Source organism: Aulonocara stuartgranti, assembly GCF_965226115.1.
Source record: "Aulonocara stuartgranti genome assembly, chromosome: 18".
Taxonomy (NCBI): Eukaryota; Metazoa; Chordata; class Actinopteri; order Cichliformes; family Cichlidae; genus Aulonocara; species Aulonocara stuartgranti.
The window spans coordinates 35,968,896-35,985,485 of NC_138954.1; the positions used below are offsets into that span (position 1 = coordinate 35,968,896).

The window sequence follows — 16,590 nt, forward strand, 5'->3', positions numbered from 1 at the left end:
AACGCGTGGGACGGTTTGTCACATGGCGTGTTGGGATCAAAGGTGTATGTGAGGTTTAGTCACGTGTCACAGTGAAGCAGGGGTGTCAAACTCAAATACACAGAATTCAAAATGACGTGCCAAAACACCAACAGAGCATTCTGGGAGTTGTAGTATTAGCAGTACATGCACTGTATGATACTGGCAGGCCAGCTCTAATAGTAATTTTGTATGGCTTTCCGGGCCAAATGTAATTAGGCTGTGGGCCAAATTTGGCCCGCGGGCCAGAGTTTGACACCTATGCAGTGAAGACAGAAGCGTTAGAGCCTGCTGGCAGCATGTCCTCCATGTTTGTAGTTTACGTTTGATTTTTTCCAGAGTTCATTTCAGTGACTGTGTGAAGCCTGGTGCTGTGTGTTTGCACATGCAGGATAACACTGCTGTGTCTTTGTCCACAGGAACTTTCACCAACCGCAGCTCATTTCAGGACTTCTCTGCCGCTGGTGCCGATCCCAGTAAGTTCCAGTTGACTTTATAGAAATGAAATGGGACCAGTTGATGAGTATCACAAATTGTTTGAAAACTGCAGGTAGACTCTGGGATCATAAATATCTGAAATCTCCAAACTGCCACTAAAGCCCGAGCTCCCTGCGAGGGCTTTGGCGGCGAGTCTCTCCGGGGTCGGCAGATATAAACGATGTCACAGGTCACGTGGCGCCGGGTCACCCTCTCCCCGTCCTGCTGTTTTCTAGCTTTCTCTCAACACTTTCTGATGACGCAGCTGAAATGAATTCGCCGTCCTGTCGTCTTCGAACGCCGCGACCTCCTTGCTCTCTGCAGTGTGCTGTTGTTGCATGGCTGTGCAGAGCTTCTGAACCCATTGTTCACCTCTGTGTGTTTGCATGAAGGAGAACTTCACGCCTTTGCTAAGAACGTTTTTCACTTTCTTGTGAGCGATGCCATCACAGCCTGACCGTCACATAACCACAATCTGCATGTGTGATCGCTGCTGCGCACCGTCAGGCCCTCGGGAGCATCAGGCCACTGAGTAACACATCTCTTGTTTTTTCTTCCCCTCTTTTCCACTCTGTGTCGTTCGCACCTCCTCCCTGTCTTCACCCACCACGCTCCCTGATCCTTGCCCCCACATTTGTACCACTCCACTCTGGGTACCTGCATTTGTCTGTGCTGCGGGGATTTGTTGTTTTGCTGTGTGTGCGTGCGTGTGTGTGTGCGCGTGTGAAGGCCTGCTGCTATCTGCACCCCCCACAGTGCCCAGCTTCTGCTGCACAGTGGGAGTGGACTGGAAGTCCCTGACCACGCCGGCGTGCCTCCCGCTTACCACGGACTACTTCCCTGACCGGCAGACGCTGCAGAACGACTACACCGAGGGCTGCTACGATCTGCTGCCGCACAGCGACCTGGACAGGTAGGCTCCGCCCCGTCTGTAGGCGGGGTTTGAGGGTTTCAGGTTATGACCCGAACGAGTCAGAATCAGCTTCACTGGTTTACAGCTTGTACTCGAGGACACAGGGAGTCTCGGTGTTAGCTGCTCAGCCAGCTGTGGGGGTGGCTGTAGCTCAGGAGGTAGAGCAGGTCACCTACTGATCGGGAGGTTGGTGTTTCCACCCCTGCGTCCTCCAGTCTGCATGTGGGCAGGATACTAACCCCAAGCTGCTCTCCGATGCATCCATCGGAGCGTGGATGTTGTTTGACTCAGCTTGGAGTCAGTGTTTGGGAGACCGGCTGTGAGTGTGTGTAGAGCGCTCGGAGTACTCGGGGAGAGGAGAAAAGCTGTCTAAGAATCAGTGCTTTTACCACTGATACGAGTGTCCAGTCCACACAGGTGTGGGTCTAAACCACAGTTGGTATAAATAATAACTGAGTGACCCGAGTTTTTCTTCCTCGCCTCTGTCAGTGCGCCCCAGGGCGGCTGTGGCCACATGTAGCTGCCATCACCAGTGGGTGGATGTGTGTGTGAATGACTGGATGTAGTGTGAAGCACTTTGGGGTCCATAGGGACGGAGTAAAGCGCTATCCGGTTGTTCAGTCTGACGTCACTAGCCGTGTCTGGGCCTAAACTCCGCTGCAGGTCCATATATCAAACGATCACTATGGCATTACTGAGAGTTAAAAACTGTCTAAAGTCTTTCATCTTTAATAAAATGATCAGCGTTCTGCTCTACCAGGTGTAACAATTGAGTTTAACATCCAGGCATCCATGAAAACGGAATTTATGACATTTAACGGAGTTAGAAGTTAGCAGGAAGTTAGCTCGCTAGCTTCTATCTAAATACAATATAGCATGTCCTGACTGCGGGGTTTTGGAAACAAATTCAAACGTACAGCTCTGTTATCACTTCCAGCATAAATGAAGACAGAAAGCTAAACAGCAGTGACGTTTGTAGGGTTACTGAAGTTGGGCTAGCTGGTATATAATGATGTGCTACGTGACCGCTAGCAACACAGCTATGTTAGCATAATATAAACAAGCTAACTTTTTTCCCACTCGATAAAAGTTACCGTGAGTGTTCTCGGTGGTCAGGAACAAATGTAATCGCATAGCAGGATGCTGTAAAAGGACCAAACTTCAGCCAGGAGAACAACTGAGATAATCCATCCACAATACGAGGTTAGTCATTCATATACTGCTGCATGGGCTGGGCTGTAGTTACATCCTAAGGTTTTAAAAACTGAGCCTAAATAAATGATTAGTGGTAATAAAAGCCGAGGGAGGTCAACAGGGATCACTGACTGTTTTAGGAGCTTTTTGAGATTAAATAGAAGAAAATACAAAACATTAAACATGTTAACAACACAAAAGCCATATTAAACGCAGACTACTTTAGACCCGGAAGTAGGATTCGTCGCGTCATCACTTAACAACCGGATACCATTTCTCTGGTTAAAGAGAAACTTCGAGGTTTCCTGTCTACAATCATATTTCTGAAACAAGATGCGCCCTCCATCTTTGTTCTCCTGTCAGGCGTGAAGATGACGTTCCCGTGATGGGTGCATCTCAGGTGTTTGAGGAGTTCATCTGTCAGAGGCTGATGCAGGGCTACCAGATCATCGTCCAGCCCAATAACAGAAAACAGCAGCCCGCTGTGGCCACGCCCCTCGGCAGCAGTCCGCTGTACTCCAGAGGTGAAAGAACTCTTTGTAATCTATTACATCGTCATCATTAGTCTGAGCAAACACAGAGGAAGCAGAAACAAATAAAGCAGCCGTACTTTGTAGTAGTCTTCAGAGTATCTGTTTGTGTTTACAGCTGAAAACTGAATTTAAAAGTTTTGCTTTTTCAGTTTTTAGAAGAAGGCCGGCTCGAGGTATGTGACAGTGCGAGCTCTGTTTTCAATCACTGGATGGTGGGTGCACGTATGATGTTGGATGCTGTTCTTTGCAGTTGCACATTGAGTGCAGAGCCGGTCTGTAGATGAAGACGAAACGACGCGTCTTCTCTTTGGGCTGCAGCTGCTTATCTGTCAACCTTCAGTCATAATAACCGTAGAACAGACGTCCGTGTGCCAGCTGTGGCGTCTTAAAGAGAAACGCCAGATGTTTGTCACTACGTGTGACCTGATTCTTCTCGTGTCTTCAGGTCTGGTGTCTCTGCGTCGGACAGAGGAGGAGGAGAGCGTTTACTGGGTCAGCATGGGCCGCACCTTCCACAAAGTCTGCCTCAAAGACAAGATCATAACGGTTACTCGCTACCTGCCAAAGTGAGTGCACCCGGCCCAAATACACCAACACGAGAACCAGCAGGCGTGTCCTGTCAGAGCAGGGCTCTTAGTCCTGCGCAGGCCCCCCTCTGAGGACCCGTGCCTGGATCCACACTGACGTGTAGAAACAGACGGAGGCAGCAGCAGCTTTTGTTAATAAGTAATGAGATAAAAACAATAATTATTTGGCTAAAATCCAACTTTACTTTTGTGTAGATTGATAGCTTAAAGCAGTATTTGGAATTACTAAGTAGAAAAGTAATCCATTACTAGTAAAAGTAACGGATTAAGTGGTTGAAATGAACTGAATGTAACTGTTGGCTGAAGCTGGTAATTACATGTTGTGTACGATGGAGGTGATGGAGCCGTCTGAAGCAGAGCACGCGTGGTGACAGACTGAACTGGTTTAACTGGTCGCTGCGACTCCAGGACACTCTGTCTGCAGTTGTGAATGAACGAGCCGAAGAATCGTTGGCTGATGTGACGCGTGGAGACATACGTGAACTGTTTCTCATGTTAGCGCGAACGCCACGCTGGCACCAACAGCAGCTCGTGTGTTTCAGGTACCCGTACGAGTCGGCTCAGATCCAGTACAGCTACAGCCTGTGTCCTCCGCACTCTGATGCTCAGTTTGTTTGCTGCTGGGTCGAGTTTGGACACGAGAGACTGGAGGAGTACAAGTGGAACTACCTGGACCAGTACATCTGCTCTGGTGGCTCGGAGGACTTCAGGTAGCAGTGCTGTCGGGACGTTACTGTCCTGTTACCGTAGCATTTGAATAACTTCCCACATCGTGTATGTAATATGCACACGCCAGTCACTTCCTCTGCCTCCCCAGTTTGATTGACTCGCTCAAGTTCTGGAGAACTCGCTTCCTCCTGCTGCCGGCCGGAGGGGCTCGTCGGGTGGCGGATGGGGAGGGACACTGGGACGTTTACGGGGAGGGAGCGGGTGCTGGAGCGGGTAACAGCGGGGACTGGGTCCTGTTGGACGGCTTCATTCGTTTCCTGGAGGGTCTCAACCGTATTCGGCGCCGGCACCGCTCTGACAGGATCATCAGGGTGAGATTTTGATTGCAAGCACATCAAAGTGGAGCTCGTTACAAACCACTGATCTGCAGTGTTGTTGGCGCTGACGCATCGTTTTCTTATCTGATATGCAGCAGAAGAGTGCGCCCCTCAAAGGGCTCCAGGTGACCAGCCCGCTCTCTCCGTACCCCGCTGAGCCCGTGGCGCCACCACAGGGCAAGAAGGGCACGTCAGCCTTATCAGCCCTGCTGGAGATGGAGCAGAACCAGAAGTGCGTGTCCCCTGGACCTGTGGCTGTCTGAGCCTTGTATCACGTTCATGGTTCTTCACAGAACTTTAGGGCTATGTAATTATTCTGTGGTTTGCTGTGCAGCGTGTCAGTCTTTATAAATGTTGTGCTTCGTGTCAGGACACTGGAGGAGACGGCGAAGCCCTCAGCAGCCGTCGGTGACCCTGCAAGTGTGACCGCAGCTCCCACATACGTAGACAGCCCCCGCAAGGTGAGGATGTGTGCGCCCGGCAGAACACGTCCTTTTGCTTCACGCTGAGCAGACACGTGTGCGTTTATGGTGCTTTGGTGTGCAGCTCTTGCTTTCTCTCCTTCCATGTGCTTCCTGCCATCATCTGTTTGGTTCCTGTTGCTTTGGGTGTTTGATCCTGGCTTGTGTTCTTCCTGTATGCTGACAGGACGCGGCCTTTATTTTGGATTTTATACGTAGCCCTCGTTCCTCCTACATCTGTCACTCTCAGGTTAGTATCGGGGATGCTGGGTGTGCACGTGTGTGTCGTTTGCTGTGTCGCTGCCTGAGCATGCTTTGCAGCAGTGCTCGTAGTGATGTTTGCTGAGACCTCCTCGCACTGGGATCACGTTTGTTTGCATGTTTTATGGCTGCTTATTGCATTGAATCTAGTGTCAGATTAGTAATAATCCAGTGCAGTTTCTGCATCACTAACATTCAGTTTCTCAGCCCGTCCTGTTTCCTCACGTGGTGCCTGTACATGCAGATGTTTGATGGTGTGCACATGTCTGTTGTACCTGACCACATCTGTTCATGTATTGTCCTTACGCTGGTGCTTTCCATTAATGATGTACAAACACAGAGAGACCAACTATAGAGCAGGGGTGTCAAACTCGTGGCCCGGGGGCCACTTGGGGTCCATATATTGACATGTAGAAATTAGGGCTGTTAACGTGTTAACACGTGTTAGTCCGTCGTCACGGTTACGCAATTCAAACTGTCAACACAATGAACCGTCTGCAGCGCAGAACGACCCAAAATCCCTGAAATGCGTCTGTCAGAGTCTCAGGCAGTTTGTATGAAGTGCGTCCACTAACACGTGCTAACACGTTAACGTTGACAGCCCCGTAGAAATCTCCGTTTCTACAGTTTGAAGCGACTTTTTTGTTTGATGTTTTTATTCATGTTCACCATGAGCCGAGAGCACAAACATGCTGAGCCATTGGCTGTTAGAAAAAAGGTTTGTGTTGTTTTCCAATGTTTGACATTTAAAAAAACAAAACTACATTTTAGCTGAGCTTGTATCAAAGTTTCATCTCAACTCTTGTTTTCCAGCTGAGGAAAGCAGAAAACTGTCATTTAGGCCACAGCTTGGGATGAGGCAACTAAAACATTATTATCTGCAGCGTTGCCTCCAAGCACAGCTCCTGTGAGCTGCTGTCTCGGCACCTGAACACAAAGGTAGCTTTCCATCAGCCATGAAGCACACTGGGAATGACATCCTGTCTCATCCCGCTGTGGGAACAGATGACTTTGTGTTAAACGGCTCATTGCTGTGCAGACCCACACGCGTCCTTTGTGTCGGTGTGGCTGACACCGTCGGCATGTGCAGATACCACCAGAGTGACGAACAGTGTGTAATGTGGGAAACCTTTGTGACGTGTGCGACTGTAGCTGGCGGCTGAGACGAGCGAGGCTGCAGACAGAGGAGTTCAGCCCGGAGCAGCAGCGCAGCCTACAGGAGAAGCTGCAGCCTGCAGCACCGACGTCAGGTGACCTGCTCTTTTATGTACTCGGATACTTTAGAAACATTAAGCTCATCCAAGTTTTCATGAGGTCAACACTTGTCAGAAAAACAGTTTGTAGAATGTGGTTAAACTGAGACCGTTGCTTTTAGCGCCTCGTGTAGAGGAAACGCCCACGTTATTTTGTATCGTGACTTCAGTGCACGGAGCTGCTAATTCCACTCACTGATGTGTTCACAGTGGGCAGTCTGCAGCAGGAGTCCTCTCTCTGTCCTCTTCCTCCACACTCATGGAGATCCTGGAAGCGATCAAACATCCCACGTAAGATTCCTTTTTAATGTCTCCTGATTGTTTGGGACCAATGAGTCGGTACGATAACGGAGGAAAATCTATGAAACGTTAGCACGTGTGTCTCCCCGTGGGCCACTGCCAGCAGGAATGGCCAAAACTAACGTGCTCAGATAAAAACATACTTCAGGGTTCTTGTGGTCGCTGGATATCTGCAGGTGAGATAAGAAGAACATTTCTAACAATCTGAACTTCCAAATGAAAAGTGCCAGTTTGTTTCAGTCTAGGGCGGGGCCATATCATACCGTTCACGGTAACACCGGTGTAATGTTGGGCAACGATAAGAAAATGATGGCGATAGAATATAGGTAAAATGCACATGCGCAGTGCCTTTGTTTACATACGCACATGGCGGAAAAATCATGGCGGCGACGCAGAATGAGAAGAGCGAAAGCGGATCGTTGAGTGAAACCATGAACCTGAACTGGTTTGTAAAAATGCTGCAGCTTCACTGGTGTGGAACTGGTTTAGCTTTCGTCCCTCAGATACACAACAAAGCACTATTTTTGGTAGCGCATGCTAGCGGGCCGTCGTTATTACCGTGTTGTTTGGAAAATACGGCGCACTTAAAATCAATCCTTTGATTTGTCTGAAAGTCGACAGAGCCCCTTATAATCCCGTGTGCCTTATGTATGAACTCTGGTTGTGTTTACTGACCTCGAAACGATTTTATGTGCACGGCGCTCGAAAATCTGTCAAATGTTTCAGTGCGACTTTGCTGAGCTACGAAGCCGCACCGCTTGATGGATTGTTGGAGCATTACGGCTATCGTAGGCGGAGCCTCGCGGAGTGATACGTACTGTGCTTCAACATAATGTTACCGTATTGTGTGTGTATGACCTCTTTAAGTTTTGTGGATATTATACATGGTTATGCTGAGGATGTGTCGGCCAGTTTCCACTGGAAATGCCTTTTGGTTAAACTGTCAGCGAGGAATTTGCACTGTTAAAGTTTATATAACTTTAATGCACATAAAAAACAGCTGCTTGTTTAAGTGAAAATACATTGATGGGGTTTTTTTGGGGGGGGGGGGCACTAATAAAGTTGAGGAGTTGACACGTGTCAATTATATGGTTATCGCAAATTTTCAACTGTATATGGTGATGAGTATTTTTGGTCATATCGCCCTGCTCTATTACTCTCTGCAGTGATTTGTCTCTGTGGTTGCATTACAGGACGGGCGTACAGCTTCTCCCAGAGCAGAAGGGCCTGCCGCTCAACTGCTTTATCAGCGCAGAAGTGGTTCATTGGCTGGTCACTAACGTGGAGGGTGTGGCCACACAGGGGATGGCGGTGGATATCATGCAGGTAGGACTTCCTGGTGCCAACTTTGATTCAATGTGACGAGATGGAGGATGTTTGTTGCTGCTGATTAGAGTGTGAGTCATAACTGCAGTGTAGGCCACGCCGTTAGTTTGCAGCCTGCATGTGGCTCCAATAGTCAGATACGATGTAGCAAAGCTGTTTGTTAATGGAGGATCTTCGCCGCACCAGGAAGGACGGCCCCGCCGTGTTAGCTCAGCCAGGCTGTGAAGACGAGCACGGCAGATCTAAGCTGCTGCTTGAACCCTTGTGTTGTCCTCGAGTCATTTTTGACCCGAAAAGAAATCTTTTTCATCAAAAATGTGTTTTTTATTCATCAAATGGTCTGAAGATAACAGGAGTTATTCAGTACTATGCTATACATGATCGGAATAAGTTTTAAGTCATTTGATTTATTTATGGGGTTGTTATTGGATTTACTAACACCTGCTGTCCTCAGGGGTCAAAAACGACCCCAATGTGTTGCCAATGTGTTGCCAATGTGTTGCCAATGTGTTGCCAATGTGTTGCCAATGTGTTGCCAATGTGTTGCCAATGTGTTGCCAATGTGTTGCCAATGTGTTGCCAATGTGTTGCCAATGTGTTGCCAATGTGTTGCCAATGTGTTGCCAATGTGTTGCCAATGGCCACATTGTCACACCAAACTGCTTTCACACATCTTTGATCACTGATGTGTAACAAGAACAACAACAAGATCGTGGCGCAAGAGTTGGGACTAGTAAAGCGCTATACAAATACAGGCCACTTACCAACAACACAATTTGTTTACACAGCGCCAAATCACAACAACAGTCGCCTCGAGGTGCTTCATGTTGTAAGGTCGACCCTACAGTGATGCATACACAGAAAGTATGAAAAGTAAAAAAATTACCATGTTGTGGAAAATGATGAGCAGCAGAACAAAGCACATATTGTCCTCTAGTATAATGAGGAAGAATCAATGGTCAGGAAGATCCAGAGTTAGAAGATAAAGAAAATGTTGCCAATATTTAGAGCACATGCTACCCTTTCTCTGAAGAAGCCCCCACATCACCCACCCACAGGAGTGGAAGAAGGCTATGAAGTGAAATAGAAGATGTGTCAGAGGACTACACATCTTCCACTTCAGTTATGATGAAGATCAAGAAAGAGATGATGAGATGAGAGAGCCTTTATTTGTCAGCTGCAGGTCTTTTGCCCACAACCGAGATGACAGACCTTGCCGACCGTACAATACATACAATACAAACATCACATTGGGGAGACAGGTCAGGCGAGGAAAAAAACATCGAAATGTGTAACACAGAAGGATAATACAGGAATGCACAGATATCAACACACCATAGCACAATAAACACAGACAGCAACATGGCAAAGAGTTCCAGTGTGTACATCTGATCTGGGACCGCTGCAATCTTCGACTGCGCCTCCAACTGACCCGATGTCCACATCAGAGGGGAGGTAAGCGTTGGAGGTGGCGTTGGATCCGGGGTAGGGAGGGTGATGCGTCAGTGAGTGCTTATCAGTATCAGTATATGCATGTGTGTGCGTGTCCAGAGTTCAGCTGAGTCAGTGTCCTCCTCCCTGCCAGGCTAAGTAAACAGTCTTCCAGCCAACCCAGGTGGGCTTGCATGGAATGGGAAGAACAGTCTAAACACAGTCGTTATCAGGGAGTTGTTGTTCGGCTCCAGCCTTGAGCCCACGGCTGGTGCCGAAGGGGTATCCACAAAAGTGATGGAGGTTTTTACTTTAGTGCGAACAGCTCATATGAATTTCAAAGCAGTTCTACAGTCCAACACCGGTCTCTCAATCTCCCGTTGGAGAGCCGTGAGCTCTCATACTTGCGTTCTGTGATGTTGTCATTTCTTGTGCTCAAGGAGCCGATTCTGAGAACTCACAACCACAGTGAGCCTCCCCAAGATGTCATCCAGTCTGCACTCAGAGATCTTATTCCAAGCGAGCCCTTCTGAGATGTATCCAGTCTGCAGTCAGAGATCTTATTCTGAGCCTCTCCCATCGTTTCAATCCCAGCGGGCAGCCTTGTGGGGGTTTGAACAGCCGGTTCCGCTTCCTTAATTCTTCGATAAGTCAGGGCCAAGCCAGCTCCGATCAACCAGAACCCTGTTACCATGGTTCCGAATAGTTAGATATCTTCAGCACTCAGGCTCACCCGAGCCCAGACTTCTCGTTGAGAAAGGGGTGTCAATTGCATTTAGGGACCAGTTGATCAAAACCATAATTCCTCTTTTAGGTTTTAGAGAACAGACTGTGAGAGAGTGTTCCAGGGAAAAGTAATACAAAAAACACGAGACTAGACAAGGACATAAGCAGGGAAGATAAGGGAGAGGAGAAAAGTGCGTTCGCCAGGTCCCATACTCCTTCAGTTGCTTTTCTACTTGAGCACTGAAAGCATTATACACCATGTATTCTGCTTCTATTCTGCTTTTTAACGTTCACATGCCAATGGATGCATCAGAGACCAAGTTGGGGTTCAGTAACTTGCCCAAGGACACCTTGGTAAGAACTCCAGACTAAAGCACACAGAGATTGAACCAACAACCATCCAATTAGCAGATGACCTGCTCTACAGCCAACTCAATGATGAACAAGGAGGGACAACGAGGGACTTCTTATGGTTTTCTGTTAACAATGGCTTTCTTCTTGCCGCTCTTCCATAAAGGCCAACTTTGTGCAGTGCACGACTAATAGTTGTCCTGTGGACAGATTCCCCCACCTGAGCTGTAGATCTCTGCAGCTCGTCCAGAGTCACCATGGGCCTCTTGGCTGCATTTCTGATCAGCGCTCTCCTTGTTCGGCCTGTGAGTTTAGGTGGACGGCCTTGTCTTGGTAGATTTACAGTTGTGCCATACTCCTTCCATTTCTGAATGATGGCTTGAACAGTGCTCTGTGGGATGTTCAAGGCTTGGGAAATCTTTGTGTAGCCTAAGCCTGCTTTAAATGTCTCAATAACTTTATGCCTGACCTGTCTGCTGTGTTCTTTGGGCTTCATGGTGTTGTTGCTCCCAATATTCTCTCAGACGACCTCTGAGGCCGTCACAGAGCAGCTGTATTTGTACTGACATTAGATTACACACAGGTGCACTCTGTTTAGTCATTAGCACTCATCAGGCAACGTCTATGTGCAACTGACTGCACTCAGACCAAAGGGGCTGAATAATTACGCACACCCCACTTTGCAGTTATTTATTTGTAAAGATGTTTGGAGTCATGTCTGATTTTCCTTCCACTTCTCACGTGTGCACCACTTTGTGTTGGTCTTTAACCTGGAATTCCAATAACATTGATTCATGTTTGTGGCTGTAATGTGACAAAATGTGGGAAAGTTCAAGGGGCCCAATACTTTTGCTGTGTGTGGGTGTGTTGATTCTTACTGCCGTGCATCCAGCAGAGTCGCTACGGCCAGTTTATGACATCCTGAGTCTGGCAGGGAAGTTTTCATGCTGAAACAAGATTTATCATAGAAGCACAAAAGTGATATCATTTCATGATGAAGACACAATAGAAGATCATCAGGTAATGAGTTGGAATAAAGTTGAATAAATCCTTGAAACAGAGATGGATGATATTTTATACTTGTTGCTTTATAAACAGTCAAAGCAAACGGAGCCTTTTTGAGCCCAGAGGACAACAGATGTGATTAGAAGTCGTTTAAAAACAGCTTTCTAAATGAACTTTGACATAAACCCGTCTGTGATCATCTGTCAAAGCAGCCGACTCTGGCTGTGAAACAATAATCACAATAACTGATCATTAAATTTATTTTTTACCTGAAAACAAAGAAACATTTGGTATAAATCAGGTTTTATCAGACTTCGATTTGAAATGCAATAAAAATAGTGTCAAAATGTTTGAATTAAGTTTTAATTAAAAGTGGGGAAAAATCCACCTCATATTAATTAAGTATCAATCAAACCAGATGAGGACAAGTTTGACCCCTGAGGGCCACAGCTGTGATTATGTGCTGCCATTTAACTTTTATAAATGCTTCAACGAAACCTTTCTCACTGGAGTTCAACACACAGCACTCTGTGGTTCATCAGACAGTCAAAATAATCTGAACATTTTCTTGTCTCGTTTTATTTTCGCTCAAAAACAGACGATACTTTATGTAAACAAGGTCTGTGGCCCTAAAATGCAAAGTGAAAGGTCAGTTTTGTGGCGAGGGTGACACCTGAGGAATCTGGAGGACATTATGAGGGCTCGGCTTGCAGCCACTCTCCTCTGTCCATGTCATCTGAATGTAGTGACCATAAACTGACTTCTGTGTAGAAAATGTTGGATGAAGGTTTGGTGACGCACGCCTCGGGGGAAGCCATGCGCACCTTTGTCTACGGCTTCTACTTCTACAGGATAGTGGGAGAGAAGGACGGTGAGTGAACAGGCACACGGACAAACATCCTTTTAACTCGGCGAATACATTTTAAACGTGTGGTTATTCTCATACAGCCGTTTCCCCTGTAGGCGCCACCCCCCCGCTCTCCACCGCTGCAGGCGGGGGCTGGTCCACTGCAGCACTAGAGGATTTTTCCCTGTTCCAAAGAAAGTGGTTCGAGGTGGCCTTCGTGCTGGAGGAGCGGCGCCCCTGCGACCTCCCGGCCTTCCTCCTGCCCTGGCTGCCCAGCCGACCAGCTTCCTACGCAAGTAGGCACAGCTCCTTCAGCCGCAGCTTTGGAGGACGCAGCCAGGCCGCTGCACTGCTAGGTACACCCAGCCCGACCCACACCGTCTAATGCAGTCTGATGCAGATCGTACTGCAGCCTGCCTCAGGGGGCCGGCTGAGCCCAGCGTGTCACCAAAGGTGAACAGGCTGCATTTGTTTGGGGATGTTGGTCCAGTGCTGCACAAGCCTGTAGCCTCTGATAGTTATTTAGGATTGGATTATGGCTGTAGCATCACGGCCAACATCTGCTCAACTCTGCACCCTCCAGCTGTTGGCCTTGGATGCATCAACACTCGTGGTTTTCAGTTTGCACACATTTCCTTTGTTCCTTCAGTTTTTGTAGCAGCAGTCCTCACACACACAGACAACTGTAGCACAGCAGTGAATCGATGTGTGACTGCAGTCAGTGGCCCTGATGCACAGTGTGCTTCTGCTTCTTCTTTGCATGTATTTGCAGTTTTCGTAGATTAACAGACGATGCTGTACTGCACCCCAAACTGAAAACGACGAGCCTACATGTAAAACCCACAGACGTAACATCCAAACCTCATTTACCATCATTCGTGTTTGTCCCTGACATCGTCCTCCCCCTGCGCCGTCACTGACACAGATGCAGGGCTCAGCTGGCCTCACGGGCGCCTGCAGATCTGCACGGGACAGCTGGCGTTGTGTTCTGCAGTGCATGCACACTACCTGTAGTTCTAATAGTATCCATGTGATCAAATAGCCCCCTCAGTGCATGCTGTGTGGTTAGTGCATAAGCAGCAGTAGTTGCACTGGTGGTGTGGAGTCTCGGTGCACGCTGTGGTGTCAGTGGCTGTGGGTTACTAGTGCTGTGGTGTGCGTTGTCCTCACCTGTCCCTCTGCTGCCTGCACTCATGCTTGTTTCTTGCTTCCTGCAGCCATTAAATGCATCATTTGTTAAAACATTGCTGTTTTGCAGCTGGACTGGCTTAAACTTTGCATCCAGGAGCTGGAATAATGCGCCCGTACCTGGAAACATGAATGTTAGCACAGTGATAAAGCTGGTGCCAGTTTGCAGAGGTTCCTGTATCTGTGCAGCCATGTGCACTAAACGGTCCACATCTGGAGCTTCAGTCTTACATATAAATATTCAGAATTAAGAAACAAAAATAGTATATCAACAAGTGCTGGCTCACATACCAGACTGTATATGAATACTTATTCAAAGCTGGTGTGTAATCTAGAAAACAGAGCGTCAGTCAGTGTCGATCCAACCTTGGAGGGTCGTCCATGAAGCCGTCAGCAGCTGTGCTCTTCATCATGCCTCAGCCTCTCCTTTTCTTTGCTGCTTTGTCTCCCATCTTCCTGTTTTCCCACCCTTGTCCACGTGTCCTGTAGCTGCTACAGTTCCAGAGCAGAAGACGGTCACTCTAGACGTGGACGTCAACAACCGCAGTGACCGAACTGAGTGGTGCAGCTGTTATTACCACGGCAACTTCTCCCTCAACGCTGCCTTTGAGATCAAGCTGCACTGGATGGCCGTCACTGCTGCAGTGCTCTTTGAAATGGTAAGCACGTGTCCTGGTTCAAAGCAGCGCTGCAGTCAAAGCCAGCGTGTGCATCCCTCTAACGTCCAAACTGCAGCTCAGCTCTGTTTGATGCATGGTGTGCACAGAGTATACATGCAGTATGTACATGTGCTGCTGTAGCAGAATAGAAACATGAATGCTGTCTGTGGGAGTGTCACTGTGTCATTATGTGATGAATGAACCACACCGAGGGGAGACAGGCCGAGTAAAGTGAATCGTTTGTGTGGCTGTGCACAGTGACGCTGCAGGTCGTACGTTTGAGCTCCACAGAGAACAGCTACAAACACACCCGCTGCACTGGAGCACAGTGACGGTGTGACAGATTTACTGCTGTGCTTTGAGAGTGTGAAAAATAAGAGCCGTCAGGCAGCCATAATCTTTACATGAGCCCAGAGGAAGTGTCTGATTCACAGGTTTTAACGGTCACTGTCCATCAGGTCCAAGGCTGGCACAGGAAGGCGGCGTCCTGTGGTTTCCTGTTGGTGCCGGTGCTGGAAGTTCCCTTCGCTCTGACGTCCTGCCTGTACGGAGACCCGCTGAGAGCGCAGCTCTTCATTCCTCTGAACGTCCACTGCCTGCTGAAGAATGGCAGCGACAACCTTTTTGAAGGTTCCCGCCTCTCTGAACGAGTCTTTCGTGTGCGTCCATGTGGCTCAGTGACAACATGTGTCCTGTCATCACACAGGGTTTGAACCGGAGACGTACTGGGACAGGATGCAGCTCTTTCAGGAGGCCGTCCTCTACAGGTTGTAGTCGCTGTCTGCACTGTGCTGTCAGTTACACATGGAGCGCTGCGTTAGCTGCTGCAGGGCTAAACATGTAAAGAAACATGCATTACTCTTCTGTTGCTTCTAGTTTTGACACGCAGGCTTCTGTGATCTGTTAGAAACACTCCACAGCGTTAGATTCATGAATGTTCTGCTCTTTGTTTCAGCCATTTCAGTGTTTCTTTGACTTCCTGTTATTCTATCGACCTACGGCTTTATCGTGTTTGAATCTCACATGTAAACCTTGGCTGACCCTGTTGCGCTAACTTGACGTTGGATACAAGCCGATTAGCTTTAGCTGCTAACTCTAAACACGGTTACTTATAACAGCCGTGAATCTAAACGGACAGACTGGAGTAAACACGAACACGTGATGGGGCAGGAGATGAAACGATCAGAAGCTGTGTGGAAGAAAGAGGCGCTTGCTTCATGTTACTTTCCTGTGAGGTTTGTGCTCTGTGGCAGCGTGAAGCCAGCGCTCATCGTGTCGTTCTACGTTTACAACTCCGCCCCTTTCCTGAAATCAGACTTAGAGTTTAGGATTTTCAGCTTAACGTTCTCCATCATGCTTCACTTTGTGTGAACACTGTACTCTTTCTACCAGGTTTGGCTTCGTGCATGACAAGTTTTCTGCTTCCACCTTTAATTTCCCGTCTGAGAACAAGCCTCAGTACATCCACGTCACAGGTTAGTCCTGTCACAGCACAGACACCCACTGTGTTTGTGGGAAGCTGACCAGTTTCACCGCCTCGTTTCAGGCACCGTGTTCCTGCAGCTGCCGTACGCTAAGAGGAAGTATTCGAGCGGGCAGCAGCGCCGCCGTAGAAACTCCACCACCTCCAACAGCCAGGGCCCGTTCGGAGGGGAGGAGAGGGTGGGCTACTACTGGGCCTACAACACCATGCTGACCAAAGCGTGGAGAACCGGAGTGCTGGGTGACGAGCGGCTGGCGGACCGGCTGCTCAGAGACTTCACCGACTTCTGCAGCAACAAAGACAACAGACTTCAGAGCTTCTGGGACGGCTGCCAGGAGAAGATGAACGCCAGCGCTCCCTGACAGCAGCGTTAAAGCCGCGCTGCGCATCGCGCTGCCTGCTGAGAGCTGCTGCTGGCAGCTCTGCAGCCTCACAACAGCAATAAAACTACACAATTCAAAGCTTCGTGTCGTTTGTCGTTATCACAGATTTCACATGAACCTGTTTGTTTGTTTGTTTTTACATTTTCAC

General features: G+C 48.3%; 1 protein-coding gene across 5 annotated transcripts in view; it reads left to right on the forward strand.

Annotated features, from left to right (window-relative positions):
- The window catches only part of depdc5 (DEP domain containing 5, GATOR1 subcomplex subunit), a 26,135-nt gene extending 9,615 nt beyond the window's left edge, over nucleotides 1-16,520 (forward strand). The window contains exons 26-44 of one of the 5 annotated variants that reach the window (XM_082513979.1): nucleotides 438-494; nucleotides 1,225-1,408; nucleotides 2,966-3,126; nucleotides 3,581-3,701; nucleotides 4,265-4,432; nucleotides 4,540-4,762; nucleotides 4,864-5,000; nucleotides 5,139-5,229; nucleotides 5,417-5,479; nucleotides 6,643-6,740; nucleotides 6,954-7,034; nucleotides 8,237-8,369; nucleotides 12,654-12,753; nucleotides 12,831-13,085; nucleotides 14,407-14,576; nucleotides 15,035-15,206; nucleotides 15,283-15,343; nucleotides 15,969-16,051; nucleotides 16,123-16,520. In XM_082513979.1, coding sequence (XP_082370105.1) covers nucleotides 438-494; nucleotides 1,225-1,408; nucleotides 2,966-3,126; nucleotides 3,581-3,701; nucleotides 4,265-4,432; nucleotides 4,540-4,762; nucleotides 4,864-5,000; nucleotides 5,139-5,229; nucleotides 5,417-5,479; nucleotides 6,643-6,740; nucleotides 6,954-7,034; nucleotides 8,237-8,369; nucleotides 12,654-12,753; nucleotides 12,831-13,085; nucleotides 14,407-14,576; nucleotides 15,035-15,206; nucleotides 15,283-15,343; nucleotides 15,969-16,051; nucleotides 16,123-16,421 — 2,657 coding nt within the window. In that variant the 3' untranslated portion in view covers nucleotides 16,422-16,520. Of the gene's footprint in view, nucleotides 1-437; nucleotides 495-1,224; nucleotides 1,409-2,965; nucleotides 3,127-3,580; nucleotides 3,702-4,264; nucleotides 4,433-4,539; nucleotides 4,763-4,863; nucleotides 5,001-5,138; nucleotides 5,230-5,416; nucleotides 5,480-6,642; nucleotides 6,741-6,953; nucleotides 7,035-8,236; nucleotides 8,370-12,653; nucleotides 12,754-12,830; nucleotides 13,086-14,406; nucleotides 14,577-15,034; nucleotides 15,207-15,282; nucleotides 15,417-15,968; nucleotides 16,052-16,122 lie in introns of those variants that run through there. The other 4 variants (XM_082513981.1, XM_082513980.1, XM_082513982.1 and 1 more) reach the window with 4 other exon arrangements.
- Nucleotides 16,521-16,590: the final 70 nt, after the last annotated feature.